The sequence below is a fragment of the Chironomus tepperi genome, unplaced genomic scaffold (assembly GCF_022539635.2).
Source record: "Chironomus tepperi strain 1889 unplaced genomic scaffold, CSIRO-AGI_Ctep_v1 contig_128, whole genome shotgun sequence".
Taxonomy (NCBI): domain Eukaryota; kingdom Metazoa; phylum Arthropoda; class Insecta; order Diptera; family Chironomidae; genus Chironomus; species Chironomus tepperi.
The window spans coordinates 318,995-345,777 of record NW_027226250.1 but is presented as its reverse complement, the minus strand read 5'-3'; the positions used below and the strand labels follow the sequence as shown (position 1 = coordinate 345,777).

Below are 26,783 nucleotides of genomic sequence, written 5' to 3'. Positions count from 1 at the left end.
CACTTCAATGTAAAAAGACCGCTTTTTGGGTAACGCTGTGGTTTTTGTGTACCATAAAAGCTTAATCTTTTCCTGTTAGGGTACTGTCCTTACTGTACTTGCTCGTTATTTCTTATCCTCTAATTAATTATTCTTATCGATCTTATTTGCGTATTCCGATCGGATGTGACAAATAGCTGACTGAGGGAGGCGATGGATCGAACTTGATCTGTACAGCCAGCGAAGTAAGTAAGTAAGTGACAAGGATACTACCACCTGTTTTTGTTGCTGATAATATTTTAAGGTACGTTGCTAATTATTAATACTTTTTAATCATACTCAATTGTGTTAGGAACAATCAGATACGTAATTAAAATTGTGGTCACTAGACTTGAAAATAAGTGATAATTAACTTTATAATAATTATCTAGCTAATTAACAGGCTAACAACTTCGCAGCTCTTTACTTAAGTATTTAAATAATAATGATTGTAAATAAACCAACAACAATAAGATGGAAATGATGAGTGGTAAATCTTTCTTAACAATCCCGAGTAACACAATCCGGCAAACCGCATTTTTCACCGTAAAAATCGATTGAAATAAGCCGTCACGGTATCATCAGCAACTTCGCGACATTCCGTTAATACCGAACATTACCGCAGACGTAATGTTGTTTAGGAATTTAATGACGAACTACACGAATGTCTTAAAAAATCAATTAATGTTATAGAAACTGAAAGTGCTTCATTCTAGAGATCAAAAATTCAATAGACACAAAATAGATAAAAACAAATGTGAAATCTACATTTAACTGTATCATTTGTAGGTCATTGTGCTGTTTATAAAAAAAATCAACAATTGGACAAGAAGAAGCAACAATTTTTTGTCGGTATGTTCAAAATTGAACTTGGATGAATCAAGTTCAACGTCTATGGTTATGCAATACATATGTTAAAGTGAATGAACGACAGAAAAAAACATAAATTCCTTAGTAATTGGCATTTAACTTCCTCATCTAAATTGTTCGTGCTACATTGACGTTTTGTAAAAGATTTTGTTGATCAAATTTGAATTTGTTGATTTGGTCTTTATGATTTTGGATTTTATGCTGTCGATTTCTTACAATAAACTCATAAGAACCAAACAGAGCTCGAAGTCGACTTGAGTCGAGTCAAACCAAGTCAACTTCGATTCGACTCATTTTAATCCATTTTGATCCACTTTGAGTCGACTCGATTCTACCTCAATTTCTCAAGTCGACTCGACTCGACCTGGAGCTCTGGAACCAAAATTTCCGAGTCTTCAACTCACTTTGAAAGTGTGTTTTTTATTCGTCAAATGACAGCGTCTCGTCAGGTGTTTTTATTTGCGAATATCGCATGTTAACTTCTGCAGAACCATTCTATTTTTCGTCTGGTGATTGAACTGTATTTAAATGCATTTTTATGTAAATAACAACCAGTTTCTATTTTTTGCAGCTATATGTTATTCTTGTAGATTTGCTTTTCCTGTTTTGCATTGTCTCTTGGACACAAACAAAATCGATCGAAGCGATGAATGAAAAAAAAAGAATAAAAGAATTTAAGGCTTATTGTGAAAATGATGCAGCAAGTTTTAAACGATTCCTCATCAGTCGCTGCCGAAATTTCAAACACGACGGTCACAAAAAGGAACGAATTAATTCAGTTGTATTGTTTTAATTTTTTTAAGTATTTAACATTCAATGTCTAAATTAAAGAGTTTCGTGCCATAAAAAATTGTCGGACCAAAAGCGCCTTAAAAGTGGAGAACAAAACCTTTCAAAATTTTTAACTGAAATTTAAATGACATTTTAAAATTAAAGTGAATTAAAATGGAGGAAGTTCCAATATTTTTCTTCAAAACATATTTGTTCCTTGTGCCATTATCATTATTAGCATTAGCTGGAGTATGGGCACTTATTTGGTGGATATATTATAATTTCAAATCTGTGATACAAATTATTTTTAATGTAATCGTACCGAAAGTTATACGAAAATTGGATAAAAGCTTACCGGAGAAATATGGAAGATGGGCAGGTAAATAATTGTTTGTGGTTCGAGTGGACAAAAATATTTTAGAACTAATTGCCAATTGATATTAACTTGGCAAGTACTAGTTATAACGTATTGCAGTCCACTCTGACGAGATATGCCATTTGCTATAAATCTGTCAAATTTGCTAAGACTGACCATCTTAAGGAATTTTTGCAAAAAATCGGGACATTTTTGAGTTAGACAATTTGGGGGTGATTATGAATGAACTGAGTTAGGAGGACTTCAATGTAGAAATTCATCTACCGAAGTGCGGGCTCCAAAAATAGTGGATGTGCCTTTTTGGACTTCTAGAGTTTTAGGGATTTTTAGAGTTAGAACTCCTGACCAACTCTGGTCTTAATATTCAAAGAACAAATTAAATTATTTTAGAAAGTTCCAAAAAATATCAAAAATTTCGAAAAAAAAAACACATTTTCGGTCTTTTACTTTATTCCAGACTTTCAAATGAAAAAAAAAAACTGTTGATCCAGACATTTTTTTGGAAATTTTCAATTTCTTTAAAAATCATGATTTCAAAATTTTAGTGCTATTGTTGGGAATGTCCATTCATAAATGGCTACAATCTGTAAACTATCTAAAAATCCAGAGAAAAAATATAACACGATGCTCATCACATTTGGTCAGAATAGAATAAAATATTTTTTTACGACACGTGTTCTAAAGGGTTTATACAATGTTGCTGTCAAAATTAAAGTTAATAACGTTTTCGGCTTCATATAATAATTCTAATTACACGGGCATTATTCGTTTCATTATATATTAATGAAGTAGATTTTTAACAAGATTTTAGTTTACATTTATTACAGTTTTTAATGAACTGACAATAGAGGCATTTAATTATGAAGCTAGTGTTTATTAAATTTATAGAGATTGTGACAATTTGATTCTAAAAGCAATTAAGACAGATGTGTAATTTATCTCAATTCCTAATATACAGAGCTCGAAGTCGACTTGGATTCTGTCAACTCGACTCTACTCAAAGTTCAAATCGATTTAGAGCTCTGCCAATATTGAATGACCACCACAACTAAAAAAATATTCTAAGCTTGCCAATATTCAAGATATGATTTAAAGCTTCAATGACAATTTATTACTTTAAACAAAGTGTCAACGCTCAATGTTAGTAGGCATAAAATTATACTCATCTATAGATTTAAGACCAAACAATTTTTCAATTAACGCTTTTTATTGACTTCTTTGTCTATTTTTTCAATGACTTTTGCGATATTTTTTGGTATTTATTACGCCGGTATATATTTGTAAAGCTATGTATTGGACAAAGAGCTGTCAAAAATCATGAATTTTTAAAGGAAGCGAATTCATACATTATATAAGTATAATAATTAAGCGTAAAAAATTTACAAATGAGATTTTTTTAGATTCCTTGTTTCAATTATTTTAAAAGATATTAAAGACTGAATGATTTTGATATTCTTAGGCAGAACATATGGCTCTGAGTATTTTTTCATAATTTGCTTGCCTTTAAGTTTGATATAGAACCCTAACAGACAAAGAGATCGCTTTTAGGTACACCTTGGTGGTCTTTCTAGACTAAGAAAGTATGCTCTTTGCCTGTTATTGTAACAAAAGCAGAGCTCAACTCCACAACTCCATACAAAATGCAAGTCGACTTCGAGCTTTGGTTAAAAATTTAGTAAACATATTTCATAAATTGGGTTAGGTATTTCGAATATTACGAAAAGGTATAAAGGGAGAAGAGATAAAAAGAAGATGTTTAACAATTAATAATGCGTGAAGAAATGAAGCTTATACGCATAATTTAATCATTTGTCAATAAAGACAATCCACATAAAGACATAAATCTACTAAATTATGCAAAGATTTACAGCTTCTGAATGTAAAATATAATGACAGAAAATCAAATTTTAAAAGCATGTGAATTTTCAATGACAAGTGCAGCACAAGTATTAAATCATTTCTGCAAACATCATGAATTTCAGGCCTTTATAAAAATTCATATTTTTGATTGTATGAATTGTGATTAAGCAGTTTTGAAGCCAAAATTCTCGTCCGGGCGACACAAATGAAGAATTTTCTTTAATGTAGCTGACTCATGAAACGACTTCCATTTGGTGTCATAAAAGAGCTTTGACGGAACCTAAATAGCTTCATGACGAAATCTTAAACGCTTCTTGACCAAGCCTTTTTTATTTGTGTCGCTCGGATGAGAAAATTGTCTCAAAATCTGCTTTTACAAACAATGATATAAATTTTTTGTCTAAAATTGCCAAAAATTCCCTAACGAAAAACACACAATCATTGTGCTAGTTGACAACAAATTTGGAATTTCCGAAACAACTTTGACTTGTTTATTTTTCGTTTATTTATCTTGAAAAAATCTTAAAACCATTAATAAATCACTTGACAATTATCGACTAAATTACAAGAAACGTGTCCACAGTTAGTAGCAATAATCATTAGTATGTACATATTGTGATTCGTGACCTTGTAAAATATTCAAAAGCTTCTTAAGATTGATTTTTAAATTATATTTTTCCTGTACCGAATTGGCTACTATACTGACAAGCACCAATTTTGCACATCTACATTTTAGTGACGTAATACATTTTATCTTCAGTTTTTTGCAAATTTATGTGATTTTATTTTGGATTTCTTGCGAATATTTTTGCAAACCGGTCGAACCGGCAAGAATTAGAAACTGACTTTTTATACATAAAATTTTTGATATTAAATGTCAAATCCCGTGCAACACAATGCTATATAAAAGCCATTACGATGTCTTTTAGAGACGGTTTTTTTTATGCGCCCAATGTCTGAATCTTCTTCATTTGTGTCGCTCGGGAATGACATTTGCAAAAAATATTATATTCCTAAAATTGGTCATATCTTAAAAAATATTCTACAATAATTTGGATTTTTTTTCTTGTCGTTCAAAATCAAGTGATAACTGGGTCTACAGATGGAATTGGCAAGCAATATGCTTTTGAATTGGCAAAGCGTGGGATGAACATAGTTCTAATATCAAGAACAGAATCAAAATTACAAGAAGTATCAAAGAAAATCGGTAAGTCTGTTACAGTAACTGTAATTCATAGCTGCATAGTCATGCTTCATTCACCTGAATATGAAATGACCTTGTTAATTACTGTCATGCTTATGTTTTTTTTTCCTACTTATTGTAACTATAGAGTCAATGTACTCGGTGAAAACAAAATATATCGCAGCTGATTTTGGATCAGGAAAAGAAATTTACAATGAAATTAAGCAGAAATTGCAATTGCTCGACATCGGAATATTGGTCAATAATGTCGGCAGAATGTATGATTTTCCTGATGATCTCGATAATATTCCAGAAGATTTGCTATGGCAAATTATCAACATTAACGTTGGAGCAGTGACGATGATGTCACGAATTATCATACCACAAATGAAAGTCAATCGTAGAGGAATCATCGTCAATATTTCATCAGGTTCTGAGTGTCAACCCACTCCACTCATGACTGTTTATGCTTCAACTAAAAGTTACTTACGAAATTTCACACTAGGTAGGATTGAGAAGTTATTTGCAAATTTCAAAGTTGTCTTAATGATGTAATCCGTTTAGCATTAAGTAAAGAACTCGAGGAGCACAACGTTGAAGTACAGCTTGTTACGCCAATGTTTGTTCAAACTAAAATGAACAATTTTTCATCATCTGTAATGGAAGGAGGTTTCTTAATTCCTGATGTTGAAACATACACAAGCGCGGCTGTGTTTACACTAGGAAAAAGTTCAGAAACAACGGGATATTGGTGCCATGGACTTCAGGTATTACAATTTTTACTCTCATTTCTGAGCACATGCTACGATCAATCACAATTTATGAATTAATACACGCATACTTTTTGTTATTTTTTCATAGAATGGAATTATGAAATTGTTGCCGGTACACCTCAGGACAATATTTGCATTTAGAATGAATAAAAAGTTCAGAGACAGCTATCATGAGCAATTTACAGTATGAAAACTAGATAATTAAGTATAGTTTGTAAGACATAAAATTATGCAAAATAAATTGCAGACATTAAGACATTTTAAATGGTAGACTAAAGTGATTTTAATTTCCGTATCTAGTGCTTAATTTTTGTTGGTCATTTCAGCTATAAATAAGTAAGGCCAGTCAAATTACCCGCTTATTTTACATGCATATGTTAATTTTTTGTATGTACCATTATAGTCATAAAAGAAGGAAATAACTTTTTAGTAGCTTCATCAAAAAATGAAACGTTTTGTTTGCATTCATATCTAGATGTTGTGATGATACTTTAATTATTTTCGTTAATATATAATTAACCTCTATTCAAGTTACAGTAATCGCCAGTAGCTGTATTTCTTGGAAATGAGAAATTCAATATTAAAAGAGATTAAAATTTTTTTATCATGACAAAAATGTTAAGACATTAAAACAGACAAATTAAGTCAACTAAAAATGAAACTTTAGCACCTCCTTGATAATTAGTAAGAATTGGCATGCATTTTTAAGAGATTAGTCCAATGGTGGACAATGCATGCTCCACGGCACACTAGTGTGCTATAAAAGATCTCTGGTGAAATCATTACGCTTAAGAGGAGGGGAGGAGTGAGTGATTAGCAATTTTGTAAACGATGGAGCTGGGTCAGTGGTCAGGGAGGGTTGAAAAGCAATTTCTTTAATGCTAAGATGCGATACGACAAAAAGAGCTCGTACAAGACCAAAAAACTCCTGGAAGAAAGCTGTCGATAGAGACAGTATTGCATTTGGAATTGGTAATTGGCAGGCGTCATCTTAGAGAAGCAATGGATCAGTTGACTTGTACGGCCAGCGAAGTAAGTAAATAATTAAATACTCCGGCATAAAAAAAGTTGTCCGTCACTGACTTAATAACTAAAAAGTCATTTCAATCTAGCTAAATAAGCATTTGTGTCCAAACCCATGCATTAGACGAAAATCAGAATGAAGAAGCAATAACGGTATGCATATTTTAAGTCAAAGGTAAGCAAAAATTACATTCAACATTGACTTTAATTACTGTTTTTTATTTTTACCGATTTTTCAAGTTTAGAGTACTTCCAGTAGAGAAAATTGTCTTAAAACATTTTCAACATGGATATTACATGCATACTTTATTTTTGTATGTGTAGCGGTCTAATGCGCTTCTCAAAATTGTTCAATGTCGTTTAACTTCCGAAAAATAAAAAACAAAGTTATAATCATGAATGGAATGGCAAGATATACTTTAATAGCATCTGAATCAGCTGAAAACAATACGGCATATAATATTGAAATATTGTTATTATTCACGAATTAGTCACAAAAATTATAGCCCAAATCATTGAATCAATTAACATCTCAGCACGATATAATTCAATCTGATGCGTATTCAGTTATGAAAGTGAGTTAAATGTAGCATGTTGGTCACAGTGGCGTATTCAGGAAGGTGTGTAAGGCTTCACTTTTTAAAAAAGATTTTTCAATTTACTAGCGGAGTCTTAAAGTCGTCATTTGCGTCGCTCGGGACTGCTTCCACCTCGTCCTAAATTTTAACGATCTATATCCCTAGAGTCAAAAAGTATTTGCATACGTCCCTGAATTGTCACTTAACAATAATGGAGTATGTACAAGAAAATATACATAATTGTCATTGACATTGATCGCATTTCTCACAATGTGAGATATTTGATGTGATTTTGAACTTGTTGACGTACTATCTTAATAAGCAAGGTCACATAGTTGTCATGACTTCTATCTTTATTACCAATCTAACATAAGTGATTTCCTATGAGCAAGTTTAAGGTGAGCATTTAAGCAATTACATGTGATCCCTAAGTTAATGACATGTTAATGTCTAGTTGATGTCTAGTTTTAATGTAATTCTATCCATTCTGGAATCATATCAAATTTTGCTAATTTTATGTACCAAAATTAATTAAAGCTTTTTAATTGAATTTTTCAATTATTCATCATAATCATAATTACTAATCATAAAATGTGAAGCATAAAAAGAAACATAATTTTTAGTTTAGTAATAAAATTCAATTATTTTTGTTTTTGGTTCTGGCCGGAGGTTAACTCTTTTACGATGGTTAAGCTTATGTTTATTAATGAAGATCATTACTGACTTTTTAAATTCGCAAAAAAATATTTAATTTGCTAGGTTGACGACTCAGAAATCAAGAACCGTAATTTTTTGAAAGTACAGAAGAACTAAGGTAAGCCAATTTTCAATTGGAATGAATTTGAAAAGTTGTTCTGAAAAAAAAAAAAAATAAGAAGATTTGCTTTTTTTAATTATTTAAATTTTCTGCATAGAGAATAGCAATTCTTTGCTAATTAAATTTAATTCATCTAATTTTACATTTTTTGGCTGTGGACAATGGCAAAATGTGTTTGAATTTTATCAAGTTTAAGACACTATTGCAGTAGTGAGCAAACTGTGAGCAGTCAAAATTTTTTTGGAATACCATGAATCATATCCCGTTTGCAATTTCAGTCATGGTCAACCATCAAGGTTAAAACCGCCAAAGTTAAAAGATTACCCATCACTGCACTATCTTATTAAGAATTGTGACTTAAAATTATTAAATCAAAAATCTTCAAAATCAATTTTTACAATTTGCAATTTTTATATGAAAATGTCATAAAAATTATAATTTTTACGATAATGTCTGACCCTGGTCCATTATTTGTTCTCCGAATTATTCGACCTTGCCAAAATTATAGTTGCTAAGTTAATCTTGCTAATAAAGATTTGACATTAGACGTAATAAATTCCTCTTATGCAATAATCAATACAATAAAAAATTAAAACACAGAAGAATTACCTTCGGTATGCTGATTAATCTTCATAGCAGATGTCTTCTTTAAAAATAAAAATCTTAAAAATTAGTAAGATTTCTTGTGTGTTATAAAAATAAACCAATATATGAATAAATTATCATTTTTATTGACTCTTTATGTTTCTATAAACGATTTTATGTGCACAAAACTATTGATTTTACACAGATTTTGAAGTCTTTATCTAATGATATGTGTCGAATTCGAATGATAGTTTAGAAAATGACCATAAATTATCATTTTCACACCGATAAAGCACAACATGGAATTTTAAGCAGAAAATGTTATTGAACCTAAATATTAGGGCTTTTTAAATTAATCATTTCTGTCCAGAAATAGATTAAGACCAGAAGCTTTAAAAGTTCCGACCAAAACTCTTTTATTATCACCAATAAAAATATTTTTGACAGTCATGTGGATGTCACACAGTAGCGGCTTCCATTTGATGCTAATAAAAGAGCTTTGGCGGCGTCCTAAAAAGCTCAGTGATGAATCCTTCTTCATTTCTGTCGCTCAGGAACTAAACGAAAGTGAATTCAATTATCAAGTCCATAAACGTGATGTATTTGCATAAATGCTATTTGAACAAGGTCAGGAAGTATGTAAATAAATATTCAATTTACATGTGGGTGTTTGTTTTATCTATTTCAATACGCACACTGCTCATTATTGATTTTGATGTTTAGTTTATTTACTCTCAGTACAGTTCATATCAATATACAATATTTTGGCACCTGTTTTAAGGTAAATAAACAAATCATGAGTTGAGAACTGAAGTTAAAAAATGAAAAATGTTTTGTAAAATAGATTTCAACAAATATTTTTAAAATAAGATTTAGTAGCTATTTACCTAATATTTGAACATTAGAAGATGATCGAGGGGCGATTTACTTATTCCGGAAGACGAAAATTGACTTTTGGACCCTCGCTGTAACAAAAAGTTCTTGCAAAACCAATTTTATTGTTTGAAGCATAACTAAGCTCACCGCCGCCCTCCTCCTGAGAGTAATAAGACCCCTAAGTAGATAATTTTGGTTTTTTTTATCGAGTATATTACAGAATGATCATCGCTAATGTCAATTTTATGATTTATTCTTCTGATGATGATTATGAAACATCATAATTTGACAAAGTATGAATCAAGTTACTACAAAGAATTATAATAATTTTTTGATCTTAATGGACAATGTCCAATCAAGTCAATTGGTAAAACCTGATTTGTAAAATAAATTTAGAAGATCTTAGATATCAGAATATTACGTAAATAAGTTAATTTTAATTTAAAAATAATTTTTTGTTAATGACGAACATCAATAAATTAGAATTGTTGGATTAATTTACAATGTCACGGAATCATACGAATATTTTAATTCGATATTATTATATTTTAAGAACTTATACGTCAAATCCTAATGAACCTTTAATTCTTTTATATACCGTACTAGATCAACTTAACGATGTTTACTACTATAAATTAGATACTTACATGGAATGAGTATAATGTGATTATAATTTCGTCCTTGAATTAATTATCAATTTTTTGAATATCCTGAACAATTAGTAGGATTAGTAAAGAATAGTAAGCCTTCATTTCCTGCATTTTAGATGCACACGCCTACAGTTTTCGGCTGTCTCTTATAGTTCGTCCAAAGTTGCAGGTTTTCTGCAACTTTCAATTGTGTTGGAACCTTAAAATTTACAAAACAGTTAGCCAATGCTGAAATAATTCAGTTAATTTAAGATTCATTTCAATAATCATCACATAAAACCAATTAATTAACGGATTTCATCGCACAAAATAGCACCATTTATTGTTAATTCCGCAATTAATTAACCCATTCAAACATTACACCAATCGCCATTCATCATCATCAAGTCAATTGCCAAATGCACAGGAAAAGGATTAACGGCATCATAAACGTGATATTTCAATAATTGTAAAGCTCATTAATCTTCCTATTTAATTTTGACCTGCTTTTATGTTAAATTTATTAATGTATTTATTTAAGCCACAACAATCTAAGTTAAGTAAATTGAGTTCAATGATTATTTGCAATGCACATATTCAGATGAAAGAATGAAAGCAAAAAAAGTGCAGCAATGAAGAAATAAAAAAAAAGCAGCTGCAAATCTTGATTCCTTTCAAGGTTATTAGTACGCTTTAACGTGCTTATAATAAGCATTAGATATTAATAAAAAAGTTTTTTATTTTAAAATTATTTGTATGCAATTTTAGAATTGAAATACAATGTTGCAAATACAATGTTGCAAAATTGTTTATTCTATAGTTGCATAGCTGTTGATGTTGACGCTACATGATCTTGACTCAAAAAATGTACTCAATTGTATGTGCAAATTATTAGCATTATGACTTATAAGAATAAATAGTACTAAAATGGCAATAAATAACATTATGGAATTGAACAAAAATTGAAAAAATTTTAATCGTCGAGCTTGAAATTGCTAAAATAGCTAGAATACATGAGTTGATTGATGATGTTTGATACAGATCGACTTAATTAATGCAGCAATAACACTTGAACACTAGAAAATAATCAATGAACTTTATCAAATTACGTTTATTATGCGGCATCATAAAAGTGTTAAGCAATTAGATATTGCCACTTAATTGATGCTGCCTGAGACAATTTGTAGCACTTTTCAGCGACAAGCACATAATTCTCGTCAACTAAAGCAACTGTTTTGTGAACAAAAATGTCTCATCGCCTCAACTTAATTTCTGGTTCAATAATAATGCAATAAAAGGTTGTTAATTGTAAAGAAATTGAATACTAATGAGGACTATAAAACCGAAATCGATGTTTATGTCTGGATTATCCAGAATTGATATTAAGAAATATAATAATTAAAATTAAAAAAGTATAAAATAAGTTGCAATAAGAAAATGTGAGAAAAGCAGTAAAACAAGGTTCAAATTTGCATATTTCACTGATATTTGCAGGAAGTTTTATTGAATTTTAATTTGTTGAGTGTTTTTAAAATGTTTTGTATGGATCGTTAAAATTTAGGGAAAGAGATCTGTTCCCCAATAGCCAAAGAGACCGCTTTTAGGTATGCTAATGGTCTTTATGTAGCATAAAAACATACCATTTGTCTGTTAGGAGTTGGTTCTTTTCCAACACGAGAGTTGTGGTGTAGACTTCTAAAACCCTCACTGAATACGCACCTGGTAAGCACAGTTCTGTACTTTAAAATGTCTAACCCTGAAAATAATATATAGATGTGAAGACATTTGTAGAATTTCTTGGAATCATTTAAAAATTAATTTACATAAAACAAAACCGAGGTAAAAATTTAAAAATAAATTTTCAATTCAATGTTGGAATTAAAGTAGGGCATAAATACACATTCATAACATGATCAATATGCTGTAAACAAGAAAAGTTGTTGAACTCTTACTGTCAGACAATTTCATAATTAAATTTAGTTCATCCGAAAGACACATGGAGTTTAAAAGTTGGAAAATAGTGTTCTTAGGTTAGTTTGACTCTAGCATGGGACAAGATTTGACTAAATCCTACTCAAAGACAGAATCATGCCAGACACTTTTTCCGACTTTTCCATGCTGTGTGCCTTTCGGGTTGTTGACAATTTATGTGATTATCGTACATGTTTATGTTATTGCTAAATTATACAAACAGAAACGTGCAACTTGGAATTAGACATTGGTATGAGGAAGGCCATTCATCACAGTTGATCTGTACGGTCATCGAAGTAATATGGAAGCAAATAATAATATTATAGACATACATCGTGCAACTTTGTTGCATGAAACATTCGGACTATCTTAATTTGGATGAACCAGATTTGAAGATATATGTAGAGTTTCTAGAAATAATATTGTAAGCTATTTATAGAAAAGTCTTTTTAACTATATCTTTTTATTTATTTATTTTTTTTTTTATCTTGTTTCTCTTTATCTTTTTTATATTACAACTTGATAACAATCAACAATCATATGCAATGAAATAAAATTAAAAAAAATGTCATAAAATGATTGTTGGTATAATTATTAATCCGATAAGAAGAGACGATTGTCGTTGCTATCATCTTTCACTTGTCATCCTTTCCAACAATTATTCATGATTGCTGTTGAAATGAATTCGAGGCATCATGTGTGAAAGTTGTTTTTTTTTTGCATAGGGTTGTTGACTAAGAAGGCACACACAATAGTCAGGATGAATGGATGTACACACGATAATATTAAAATATGAATTTGTTTACATGTTGAATGTGATGGTTGAGGATTTACTTCTATGTCCAGTTTCTAACAAAACGGATTCAATCAAAATAAAAATTTACCACAAAACATTCTGAAAAGAAATAAAAAAAATAAAAAATGAGAAAAATTTAATTTTAAATGATTTTTTTAAATGTGTCCAAACGACAGTAAAAGCTCAATGATATTTAGTTACGTAGACTAATGTATGGGCGTTGCTCTATGCTATGTTTAATAATTTTCTACTATCAATTTTCATGAAAATGTCACCAAAGAAAATTTTTCATAATAAATTTATTTAAATGACTTGTGTAAATTTTTTGTTACAAATTTCAGATATTTTGCGGCACAAAGAGGAATTCTTCTGAAGATGAGATGTGGAAAATCGGAAAATTTCTTTCTTATTTTTCCACATTAATTATAATTTTAGCTTTCATTTTCATTTTTCATCTCTAAAATGTTTTGTAGAAAAATTATTTTGAACGCGATTTTCTCATTAAAATCTTTCACAATTTATCAGGTTGTGAGTTGTAGATTCATTTAATTTTTGTTTATTTTGTGTCTTGTGTTTGTTGATTTTAAATAGATCATTAGAAGGATTTGTTTAGTGGCTTAGTTCTTGTTTGTCTTAAAAATCACAAGGATTAACTACAAGTTGACACGAATTTGGAGTCGAAAGATAGATACTTAGGGCACAGAATCGGAATAGACCAAATTGGATAATCAATTAAAAAACAAGCCAAAGACTCGCATGATTATGACTTGGTGGTTTGGTTTAAATCCAGCACCATACCAGACTCATATCGGTTTAGTGCAAAATTTTGGATCAATTAATCGATTTGTGCTATTTGGGACATCCTACAGAAGCAAACAAAGCAAGCCTGCAGCCTTGGTTAAACCATGAAGGACTGTCCAAAATTGCAAGTCTGAGCATCTAAAACATAGGAAATACAGGATTGCGATTCTTGTTGAACCCTACTAAAACACCAAAATCTATCATAGGAAGTGACCGAGTGATGTCCGAGTTAAGAGATGATCATGAGACTTTCTTTACCAACCCACTCATAAGGTGATAGGCTCAATAGCAAGGTTGATATAGCCAGATCAAAAACCAATCAAACATTTGTTTAATTACCAAAAATTCAAATAGAATGGTTGATAAATTCAGATTCTCTATCAAGGCACACCTTGGTGGTAAGCCTCTACCAAAACTGCTACTAGTCTGCCACGATACACAGATTGCCCACTATTGTTTTAGTTCAAACAACACAACCCTCCATTTGGAACTCATTTTGTAGACCCAGTTCGACGTTCAAGTGGTCTCAATATGGATTGGCTGTCCTTGTCCCCCCTCATTTTCGGTCAAGAAAATTCAAAAACATTTATTTTTTAAACGATTTATGCTCAACATCATTTAATTTCATTCTCATATAATTTTGCTTTTTTCCCTTGAGAGTTTTTCATTTATGATGATGGAAAAATGAGATGGAATAAGAAATATTAAAAAACAAATGAAAATCCCCGGGATAGCTATTTTTTGTGTGTTTTATATAGCTTATCTCATGAATCTCAACTGAGGTCAAGATTTACTCATGTTAAGTCGAGGTTTTAGATAGTGTATACTGCAGATGTCTTTCACACTTTTCATCATTTTTCACGTGTACTAATGACTTGTTCTATTGATGATTTTTGTTTACAAAAGAAAAGTTCTTTGACTTTTCGGGAATATTTTCTGCTATTTTAGTTTGAGGAAGTTGTTTTTCTTCTAGTCACATGATATTTGTGTATTTTGACATCAATGAACTTATATGAACTGATTCATAGATTTTGTACTTAGCCTGATTTAAGTTCTTTGAAAATTAAGTCTAATAACTCTAGAAAATTGAACAAATTACTTTTAAAAGCAATATTGTAGCCATGAACAGATCCATCAAGTAAACTATGTTGTAATGTACATTGGACACCTCATCGCATGTCATAGACACACGTACATATCATCGATGTAATTGACTCAAGTATCATCGGTCGTAACGAGGTTAACAATTACAAATTGGATAATTTATTGTCTATGTCATTAAAATATTTAAATTGAATGCAGTGTAATTATTGTCTGTGAGGTCCATAAATCACTAAGATGTACTTGCTCTTTTGGATCATTATCATCACCTCTTAAACACCACCTTGGTAATGATAATAAAATTTTATTTAACAGTACAATTGCATGCATAAATATATTCAGTGATTTTGAGATAAGAAAGTAACGTAATGTCTGCCAATTTAATTGATAATAAAAATGCATATAGCCATAAATAATGGAAATAAAAACAGACAGAGAAATTGCAGGTGTGTTAAATTTTTATGTGCCTTAAGACATTTTTATTGACTGATTAATTAATTCGGAAATTGAATATTTTAAATAAATATTTTAAGTACATTTTCCACTGTTTCAGCAGAAGTCATTAAGTAGGAGGTGTGATAAAAAAAATGTAAGTGGAATTTCTGTTTTGAATCTCTTTTGTGTGCTCACAATTGGGGGGTGTGAAAAATTAAAAACTTCAAATATTTGCGGCATGACGTAAAACAATGACCCATGAAAATATGGAATGGCAAAAATACTTTCGTATAAAGAATCAAAACACTTATTAAATATGTAGGATGATTTCTAAACCGTACGCATAATTTATGACCAATTCCAATTTAATTTCAGCTTTAGATTAATGAATTGTTTCTCATAACTACTCATTAATTTGTTGTTGTTGCTTCTTAATTATCCACTATAATTGAAGCTTTGAAGCATCCGGTAGCATAAGTAGCTTTTCATAAGTTGCGTAACTTATGTATAAATCAGAATTTGATCAAGCTAGTCATCATTAAATTTACTGTAATTGGACAGTATCTCTGAAGACCATATGATCCATTCTGTGATGCACACGACATAGAAAAGTTGGGAAATGTTACTCTAGCGCAGTTGTGGACAATGCCCACTAAGAATACCGCTCATGGAATTTTCGAACAATTTTGGCTGCAAACAAGTGTTGCCAACCACTGCTCTAGCATGTAGTAGAACTAAAATCCAGCTCAGAGTCACCCCAGCCATATTCATTGACATTTACCCACATCATGTTCCTTCCATGTAGTCTCACAACAGAACACCTGTACCAGAATTATCAGAATTCTTATTACATTTTTGTGGGTATTTGAGACCATACACCTAAATGGAAGTTGTGGTCCATACAAATACAATTTAACGTGTGCAACACAAAATTGTTCAATATTTTGAAAATCCCAACAGAGAATTCAAAAATAAACGAGATGCTGCCAAAAAGCATAGCAGCGATTCACAAAAATAAAGCATTTTTCTAAAAAGAAAAATCATCTCACACAGTTCTTTTTTTCTTTTATTTCTTCTACGCTTCATTTGTGTTTATTTTCATAAGAGAAATTTTCAGTGACTTTATACTTTATGTTTATTTTTAAGAAATTCATCATATTGATTTTAGTATTAATTCTCAAATTAACTACACAAAAAGAAAATGGAACAGACAAGAGTCATTTGATTTGTCTCAGACTTTTGTTTTGATAAATTCTTGTTGGACATAACTTGATGCGTGTAAAATTTTTTTGGCGACTAAACATTTCCGACTTATGAAAAATATGCGAACAAGATGATAAGAAGAAGAAGAAACATGTTGTCGAAATATTGGTGATGAAAAATATTCACGGAAGTGAGTAATTACCCATCATTTTAAGCATTAGTCAATATGTACAATCATGATGGGTTAAAAATAAATGGAAGTTCCTTTCAAGATCTCTCACCCCCAATCAGACCCATCACACATGTGACATTTGTATTCATCATTTCACTTGGAGCATCACAAAGCAGCTTGTTGCTGCTTTTTCATCTCTTTTTTCTTTTTTTATAAAAATAAACTGAAGCGCTTCAGTAAATTAATAATTTTTTTTGCCATATAACCGCAACTTCCAAGTGTTTCAAAAGATGTGTGCAAACAAGCCAGATACACACAATATTATTGTCCATCCCTTCTACATACTACTGCACGTGCCAAAGATTGTGAAAGAGAAAATATCTCAAAGTAATAGACTGAATCTATTATTAGTATCAAGCAGCAGTAGCAATATACATTCTCACAAAAAATATGATTAATCCAGAGATTGTGTCGAAATCGTGCATTTATACCTACATTTTCATTCGCTATCATTCTTCACTGACTTAATAAATTAAAGAAAACGTGCGCGAATTTCTTTTTATTCAATGCAAAGTTATTTGTTGTGGGAGGCACAAGTAAACCCATTGGAATTAATAATCACATAAATTCGACTGTTAAATTGATGATTATCAGATGAAATATTAATTGGTCATAATTTTTCATTCCGAAACAGCAGATGATCACTTTATGAATTAATAATTTTAAAGATAGATTGGCTGATCATGGAGAGTTGAGTGTTTTGAAGCCGAAAATTATGAATTATAAAATTATGGAGATGATTGAAGATTGTCCAGAACAGCATGAGGTGGCGAACCGCATTTTTGCCACCGTCACGATACTGTCAGTGCAACTTTGTGTCTTGCTGTTAACAGCAAATTTAGATAATAATCGAGAACGAGTTAGGATGTACCAGACTTCTGCACTCAGAAGATCTACAGTTTATACCTGCTGAGTCTTAAATTCCTGATCGCAGTGTCGGTATTGTAATAAATATGTACCCAAGTACTGAACCATTTCGCCACCAAGTCACATTTATTCACCAACCCACTTCACCCTAGCAAATATGCAGTGCAAATGGAGCTTTCTTTTCTTCAGATTTTGGGTCAGAAACCCAAATATTGAGTCCTTTTTTTGCCGTTATGACCTGTCCGAAAAGCATAAATTGTGTTCATTAGATTTAAATCCGGTATCATGTCAGAGTCAAGAGGGCGTCGTGCCGGATTTTGGATCAATTAACCGCTCGGTTGGATTCTTAAGCGACTGCTAAATCTTTAAAAAAAATATTCACACATTTTAGAACTATCCTCAAAATATCATTGCATAAAGTACTCCACACTCGTCCCCACTCAAATGCTGGACGTCATAATTGAATGACACTTCACATAACTTAACAACTAATCATTTACTGCTAATAAAATAATACTAATAGTCACCTCAAACCTAAAAAAATATCACGAAAAATACTTTACATCATGGAATATCATCAAGTCCCCAATTAAATCTTTATGACGTGAATAAAAACATTTTAAATAAAAATTTTTCTTCTTCCTCATTTTTTTCTTCGCGATCATAAATTCTTACAAAGATTCCAATGTCATTGAGAAAAGACTGTCATGAAGAAGAGTAATAAAATACGTAAAAAGTAATCTCGTAAATTTCCCCGTGATCGCTTTACACAGCTTTTTTTATAAATCCACGCGTCTCGTGATCATGTTTACAAAATGTAAAATAGGAAAATAAGTCAAGTTTTTCAGGTAAAATTAAGTTATCAATTTCAATAATGAAGATGACTTTATTGTGATCTTTTGAAATTTTAAGTCAAAATCTTTAACATTAACGCGCATTTTGTCATAAATCATTCATTTCTTCTTTAAATCTCATCGAAATTGCGCCGATCTGCTTTAAATTTAAATTTTAAAACAATAATATTTGTGTGTCGTTTTGTTTTTATGATAATTTCGTGTGAGGAGTCTTCATTGACATGATGAGTAGAAATTTTCTTTAAAAAAATTGTAAAAAGGCACCAAGATGTGAAAGAAGAAAGAGAAAAAACACGTCGACATGTGAAAAAATAAAGTCAATTGGATAAAAATACACAAACAGAAATGCGAGCAAAAATAAACCGGAACGGGAATATTTTTAGGGTGGGGAAAAAGAAGGAAAAGAATTTTCATTTTATCACGTAAATAATAGAAAGAGCAAGAGCCGGAATTTATTAAAGATTTTTGATAATATCGCATAATTTGTTTGAAATTTTTCTTCAATCATTTCTAATATTTTGATCTTAATTAATTGAAAGATATGTCGCTACATATCTAATAAATTTGATGCTATTAACTAGAGTGTCCTAATAAGTCACGTTCAATAATTTTTAGATGCTTTGATTTTTGAATTAGAATTTTAAATGCTGCTCTGGGATCTACCATCAAAGGTCGTAGAAATCATTAATTTATATTGCTGAACAAATTAACAGACTAATGTGTTATGACAACATCTAAGATGTTTGGCGACATATTAATTATTTTATTAAATCATAACAGAAATCCAAATTTGCAAATTAATGCTTCTCGAAGTCTCGGTCTCGACAAATTCTCCAGTTCGAGACTACCCGGAAAATCTTGACATAGTGAACTCTTACCTAAGTAAAATTCGAACATGAAATTTTAATGAGATAAATCTATCTTTTTTGACAACCTCTGGAAGAATAAGAGCAGCGAAAAAGCAGTTATAGCGTAGTGGAAAATGTTATTAAACGAGGTAAGCCGTGAAAAAAGGGGTTATCAACCATTGAGTTAGAGTGTCGGCTTATCGATCATAACGACCCGGTTTCAATCCCAAGGAAGGTCTTATAGAATTTGGATGCTTTTTCGTTCAAGTCAACTCGGCTTTTATGATTCGCCACACAAAAATTGTGGTTGGGTATATTGCATTGATATATTCTGAGTCATGCAATGTGCAGAGTTGTAAATATGTTTTCTTCAAAAGTCAACAAAAAGCAAAAATCAACTTTGTGATGTCTATTCCACTAATATCAATAATGTATTTGGGAATAAACAAAATTAAGGATTTAAGAAGATTGCACATCAACAATAACTCTATTAGATTATTTACTGTGTATTAGCAGTACATTGGCCTGAGTAAATTCACAAACCATATCAAATATTCCTTTAAATAATTTCTGCTTATTAAAAAGAAAACATAAACCACATGATCATAAATTCATAAAGACGAAATACAATCTAAAGAAATTCATCACTCTTTACGCCTGAAGAATCTCATAAAAATTAATCTCAGAAATAAAAATACATCAATAATAAATGACTGAATTAAAAAAGTTTAGTGCCAATCTTCTTCATACGCGCATTTCATTTTCCTCGTGACATCAATGAAGACGGAGGACAAACAAATGTTTTATAGCTATTGTTGTTGATATTTTCTTTTTTTATTTTATTTCCTTCAATGAGGCTCGTGAGAAGTAAAGGAAGAAAGAAAAAGTATTGAAAACAAGTGTTTTAGTCTGAAAATAATTTTCTTTTTGTGACTGTATAGAAAGTTAATGCTAATTAGCAAATAAAGATTTATGACAAAATTGTGTGTGTGACTCTTTCTTATTGTTTGTTAACGCAAGCAAAACAAAGAAAAACGTAAAATAATTTTCACTTTAATGTTATTTTACATTCTTTCGTCTTTTCTCTGTACAAACTCGTGTCTTATTGATGCAACCAGTGAGACGTAGAGTAAACAAAAATAAACTTGATATGATCATGATGTGCGAAATATACACGAGTATGAGCTTGTTAATTTATGTATTATGTCATCTTAAATATATCTTAATTTTGTGCTTCTGTTCATGTTGTATTAAATGCACAAGAACACCTGCTATTAAGTATGTAATTTACTGCAACATTAATGAAGGAAAGTGAAAATAAGAGCGGTGATTGAGTCATTAGCGATGATGTATCCGGAGTGTTTACTTGTGTCAAGCTATTAAGAATTTTGGAATTTTAAATTGCTTGATAATCTACAGCAGTGGTGGTCAACCTGTGTGCTGCCAAATATTTGGTAAAATGCCAAGAAACGTATGCTGTGTGCGGTTTCGGTCGAAGCTTACCACCCAGGTGTGCCGCGGAAAATAAATTGATGTCCACCACTGATCCACGATTGTAGCATTTGGTATTGGTAATTGGGAATGAGAACTGTCAGAGAAAGATCCAACTTCAGACACCAACTAAGAGAGTCCATGGATCATAATTGTTCTGTACGGGCAGTATTTATACCTCACACGTGATTTGCAAATAAACTTTTAATTACTCTTCTGATTTAGGATTTTTTTAGAATTAAGGCAATTAATTTGAGGCTTTTCATGAAACAATATTAAAATTTTTAAATATTTTTTTATAATTCTTTAAATAACATTTTATGGATCATAAACCAGGTATGAACTGGTATGAACTTGTAATAATCTCAGGAACTTTCTTAATTTCAGTGAATTTTTATAAAGGAATTAACATTTTTATATTACAAATTAAAAACATTTAATGATGAACTTTAAATTTTTTGAGAATTCACTGCTAAGTAACCCGGTGCCAGAAGGAATTAAGCATTTATGGCGTCTATAATTAAAAGGTCTAATATAAAATATGTGACACAGATGTAAAAATAGTATGGAAGTCATTAACTCTTTAAACATGAAACTGATGGCGTATCCAATGGAAGAGCCATGGGAGTCAACCCCTCTCATCCTTTTTGGACAGTTTTCTTTAATTTGCTACATGCCTGCATGAAAGGATCATCCAGAACTCGAAGTCGAATCGAATTTTGTTTGGAAAAGTTGAGTCGACTTGAGTCAACATTTCCATACAAAATTCGAGTCGACTTCAAACTTTAAGATAATTCAATTGACTTCCAAAATTGAACTTTGCTATCATTTTATTTTAAATTTAAAGCAATCTTCCAAAATTAAGAATTCAAGTTAACTTATTCAGTCACAAATTACTGAAATTACACACTTAAGTCACTATATACTGTCGTTAAATAGGTATCGTATGAAATAAGTTACGACTTTCAATTAGTATCTGCATTAATTATTATTGCAATGCACTTCATTCTCTTTTAAAACTTCTTATTCTTCCTCATCACTGAATACGATAAAAACAGAAATGAAAAGGAAAACTGGATTTTTCAAAAAGCAAAACTGTGGGAGACCGCGATGTAAAAATAAATATTCATTGAGCTGCTACTGTTACTATATTAAAATTTGTCTGGTGAATATTTTTGCTTTTCGGAAATAAAAGTAGAAAAAAATTGAGTCACTTACGATCTTTTTTTTATTCCTTTCTATCTTCTTTTTTTATTTTTTTTTTTAGCTTTTTTCATCATTTATTTCATTAATTCCAAAATGGAGCCTTTAACACTTAATTGTTGAGAAATAATAATTGGACCAAATTAGTAGGTAGGACAAAATCATAACTAAATGAACTAAAAAACGTGAGGAGTCGGGGGGATTGTAAATTTAATTAATTAAGATGTAATGATGATGTTGATGTGTCGTTTTAAATGAATCCACTGTATAAGATCCACATCACTGTAAGGAAATAAATAAATATGAAATTAATTAGCATTGCATCGAGTTTAATTGAACTATTAATATGAATGATTTATTATTAAGGTTCTTGACTTAGTCATTAAGTAGGTTTAATTGCATTCAATCAAAAGATGATCATGAGCATTTAATTTATAGATCCTAGAAGTGGAAGCTGAATTTCAGACAATTGCATGTTGAACGTCATTTTCAGACAGACTCAAAGAATTTTAATTTGAGAACAGAAGTCGAAGTCGATTCGAATTTTGGATGGAAAAGTCGATTCGACTCCAACTTAAGTGGGACAAATGATAAAGTCTCCATTTAAACTCTTTCATTAACACCAAAAGGAAGTCGCTTATTTTGGAACCCAAATGGACACCTAACGGATACGGCTTCCATGTCGCTCGAGCAAATACAATTCGAGTTGATTTCGATCTGTTCCAGAATATTCATAAAAGTTTCAGAACCAAAACTAAAATCTCAAAATATTGATCATATTCAGGTAGTTACGCAAAATATCTCAAATTTATTAGATAAAAATCCATTGATATAATCGGAATTTCCAGGTCGCGTTGTGACGTCTATTATAATTTATTCCGTCATAACAAGCTATTATCATGTTATAATTTTTGTAATTTATAATATCGGATATTAGCACACACTTGTCCATGCAAGCTAATGGTTTTTCCATTATACTAGAACTGTGCTTGTAGCTTAGGTTGTCATTAATCATTAAAATAAATTTAAAAATTCCTAGGAAGCATGCATAATGAATTGATTTTATCTCTATTAATCATTGAAATAAATTTAAAAATTTTATATAGCTTGTATATGCCAAAAAAAGCATGCATAATGAATTGATTTTATCTCCAAATCTAAGATTCTAAACATTCGATTGTAACTTAACAAGATTTTTTGGGAAATTTCCGATAGTTTCATTATGAAAACTATAAATTTTGAAGCCCTCAAGACATTTTATATAGCTTGTTGTATATGCCAAAAAAATTCCACCTTCAACATGTTTTTCTGTCAAAAATTATAAACCTTTTCATCTGATAAATTTCTTAACCGAAAAGAAGAATACAATGTGGCTCAACTGTGATTTATCATCCTAGTGATTGAAACTGATTCATAACAAGATTTCAAATGTTTTGGAAAATTTCCAACATACACGAATTTATTGAATAAATTAAATGAATAATTTCAGTTAATTGTTTTCCACATGACTTGAAACACAACTCGACTTTTGCATTCTGTTTCATCTCATTGAGGTAGATCAAATTGAACAGGAGATACATAGGTGAGTGAAAATTTAATCTATCTTGAATATTTTTATAGCTTTTCTACATTTTTCTTTCTGTTGCTATAAATTTTGAAATATGGCATTTTTATATTTGGATTAAGCTGCGGCATTTTACAGCGGCAGATGGTTGGGAACTCTCAGAAATGCACGTTAGTTATGCTTTTTTTAATTCATCGTTTACTATTCATAGTTAGTTAGCATAAACATAGTTTAAGGTGTCTAGTCATGCTGAGTAAATAGTCGACTATAACTCTAACAGACAAAGAGTATTCTCACATAAATGAGCGTGCACATGAGTATACTCAATCAATTTATTAGAGCATACGCAATTTCGTGAGTATACTTTTGAGAATGCTCTTTGCCTGTTCGGATTATCTAACTAAAACCAAATTTTGATGATTCTCTCAAATAATCAGACATTTATCCCGAATGGAATATAGGTTAATGTCCAGTTAATGTCTAGTTCTAAGGAATTTTTAGAACACACACGCATGATCAACTGATCAGTGTTTTGATTGAATATAGCCATTATTTTGCAAATATTTGTAAATATGCAGGTTTAATTCATATTACTAAGTGATCACTTTTCCTATTATATAAAGCGATTCCAAATTATAAAGAAACCTTTCAATTCCGTGAATTCACAGTACTAGAATTACAAAGACACGAACCTAACCTTTTTAGTTGGAGTCTTTTGTCTCAGTATCGTGAAATCGTGAACTTATCATAGTAAGCAGAGCTCGAAATCGACTCAAAATTTTGAATGGAATCGATTCGACTTTTCCATATAAAACTCAAATCGAATTCAAGCTCTAAAAGCAAGGGAAGTCTAGAGAAATTCCACAAACTTACCTCCCAGAAGGATGACCAAGATGCTGAATGTTGTGATGAGATTGTGAAGTTCACTCATCTGCAATAAAGCACATATTATGTCACATTCTGTTAATTATAATTGCTGTAGACGTAATCGCGAAAAAAGGAATAAAAGTAAAAACGTTTAAAGCTCAAAGATGATCAAAATAGATATTAAGAAATTTATTTTCGACAGTTGTTCCTAACATTTTGAAGCAGTCATCATAAATTATTGCATTATTCGAATTTTTATTCCTACAATTTATATCTTCAAGATGTATCAAGTAAGAAAGAAGAAATGGAAATACTTAAAAAAAATTTCTTTTCTCATATTTTTCACATCTTTCACTTTTTTTTATTTGCGATAATATAAATCTTCCATTGTCAGTCACAATTCACTTACTTTGAAGTTGTTTTAATTTGCTTTACTTTTATTTGCAATTGAAAATCTTTGAGCTGAGCTCTTTTTTTAAAGGATTTCTTTTAGTTTAATTGGGCAAGGCAATCTTGCGTTTATTTCGCTTGAAAATTAAGACTTGAATGATTCAAGAAACGCTCTGGAGATTTTCAATTTTCACACATCAGCGAGGAGAAAATTTCGGCTTTTCTATTTTCCTTTTTGATGAAAATCCGAAGATCGAAGATTTTTCATCTTTATAATATTTTTTTACTGATTCTTCGGCCTTCGGTCGTCTTCACTGTTGTTGTTGTTATGTATTTTGCTGCTACCAAGTAACAATTTTCATCTGTGTCCCATTTGAGAGTTATATCCACTCATTCCTACATCGATAAGTTTAGACTTTATACTTTATTGTCATGCATGTAAGAGCTCTTGATGTTCAATTTGGAAGTGCTCTCATCTTACTGAACTTCATGATTTCGAATGTATTTTTTTGCAGTTTGACATTCGTCTATAGCTTTATACTTTATATTATTCACGTCCTGAAATATCAATCATTTAAATGTTGGGCATTGTCTTTCATTATTGACCACTAATGCCTATACTCATTAAGTAAAGACGCAGTTCTGATTTATATTTATGATTAAAAGCAATTAAAATTTGGTATTCATTACAAAAAATGCTAAACTGATTCAGCAAAAATTCATTTCAATTTGCTTAACAATAAAAAAGAATCAACTTATTCATGCACAACTGTTCTTCGCACCTGATATTATCGATACATTAATAAACATATAAACTTTGGTTTGGAACAATTTAATTACTAGTTGAAGTTCTGGTCATGAATAAATCAGTTGAATGAAGACATGTACAACATGCAATGCGGAAAACGTTTTGTAGTAATTTGTAGAATCGATCACGATAAACATCTTTACATTTAAAAATTTAGAAATAGAAACAAACAAGCTTTAGATTCATTCTTATTGATATCAAATAAATGATTAATTAATAAATTTATTTCTGTTTCTTTCAACTTGCTAAGATATGCAAATCAATGTACGTTATATTGAACCTTCTCTTTTTGCATTATGAACCTTTGAGTGCGCAATATTAAGCCCGAGTGGCACAATAAGGCAAACTGAATTTTCGCCATAAATATGGGTCTAAATCAGCCAGTCTAAATATGACATCCAGGGCAACTTTGTGCCTTTCCATTATTAAGTCGACAACGTAGCAGTGACCTAGCAAACACGTTGTGTTGTTCGGGAAAAAAATTATTATGTTTTCTTATATGTTGATAGAACTGTTGCTGATATGCTTTAAATGTTGAGAATAATATGATATGTTGCGTATAAAAGAATTGATACATGAGCTTTAAATAATACAGTGTTGTTCAAACTGTGTCGCGGAACATTATTGTCACATGTCGCAATCGGTTTCTGTTGTTGCTTGCCACCAAAATGTGTCATGGCACAAAAATGTTTAGACAACACTGAATTAATGAACGGTTCCGAATTGTAGGAATATGAAGATCTCGCAACGGTGTTCTAAGAAATCAACACATCATTTATTTTGAAAATTACCAATAGAATTAACTAAAGAATAATTGCTGAAGATCATAAATCACAAAAGATATGTACAGACTTTAAGTGTGTTAAGCAACAGATCAAACCGATATTGTCGCACGCGCACAACCATCCACAGCATTAAACAAAGTTATTATTGCCAAATATCTTCACTTTGCTAATGCATGATTTTCATAATTTTTTTTGCGAAAAGATTGAC

The 26,783-nt window shown here is 30.7% G+C and overlaps 1 protein-coding gene and 1 long non-coding RNA gene across 2 annotated transcripts; one reads left to right on the top strand and one right to left on the bottom strand.

Moving 5' to 3' along the window:
* Positions 1 to 1,606: 1,606 nt before the first annotated feature.
* Positions 1,607 to 6,116, top strand: LOC139087625 (hydroxysteroid dehydrogenase-like protein 1). Its single transcript, XM_070636487.1, has 5 exons — positions 1,607 to 2,038; positions 4,980 to 5,102; positions 5,227 to 5,583; positions 5,643 to 5,845; positions 5,940 to 6,116. The coding sequence occupies exons 1-5, from the start codon at positions 1,834 to 1,836 to the stop codon at positions 6,039 to 6,041; spliced, it is 990 nt and encodes a 329-aa protein (XP_070492588.1). The 5' UTR covers positions 1,607 to 1,833; the 3' UTR covers positions 6,042 to 6,116.
* A 6,658-nt stretch (positions 6,117 to 12,774) lies between these two features.
* Positions 12,775 to 25,159, bottom strand: LOC139087656 (uncharacterized). The gene is made up of 4 exons (XR_011544148.1): positions 25,002 to 25,159; positions 24,599 to 24,656; positions 22,177 to 22,443; positions 12,775 to 13,225 (listed from the first exon to the last, which is right to left on the bottom strand). It is a non-coding gene; the product is annotated as an uncharacterized lncRNA (long non-coding RNA).
* Positions 25,160 to 26,783: the final 1,624 nt, after the last annotated feature.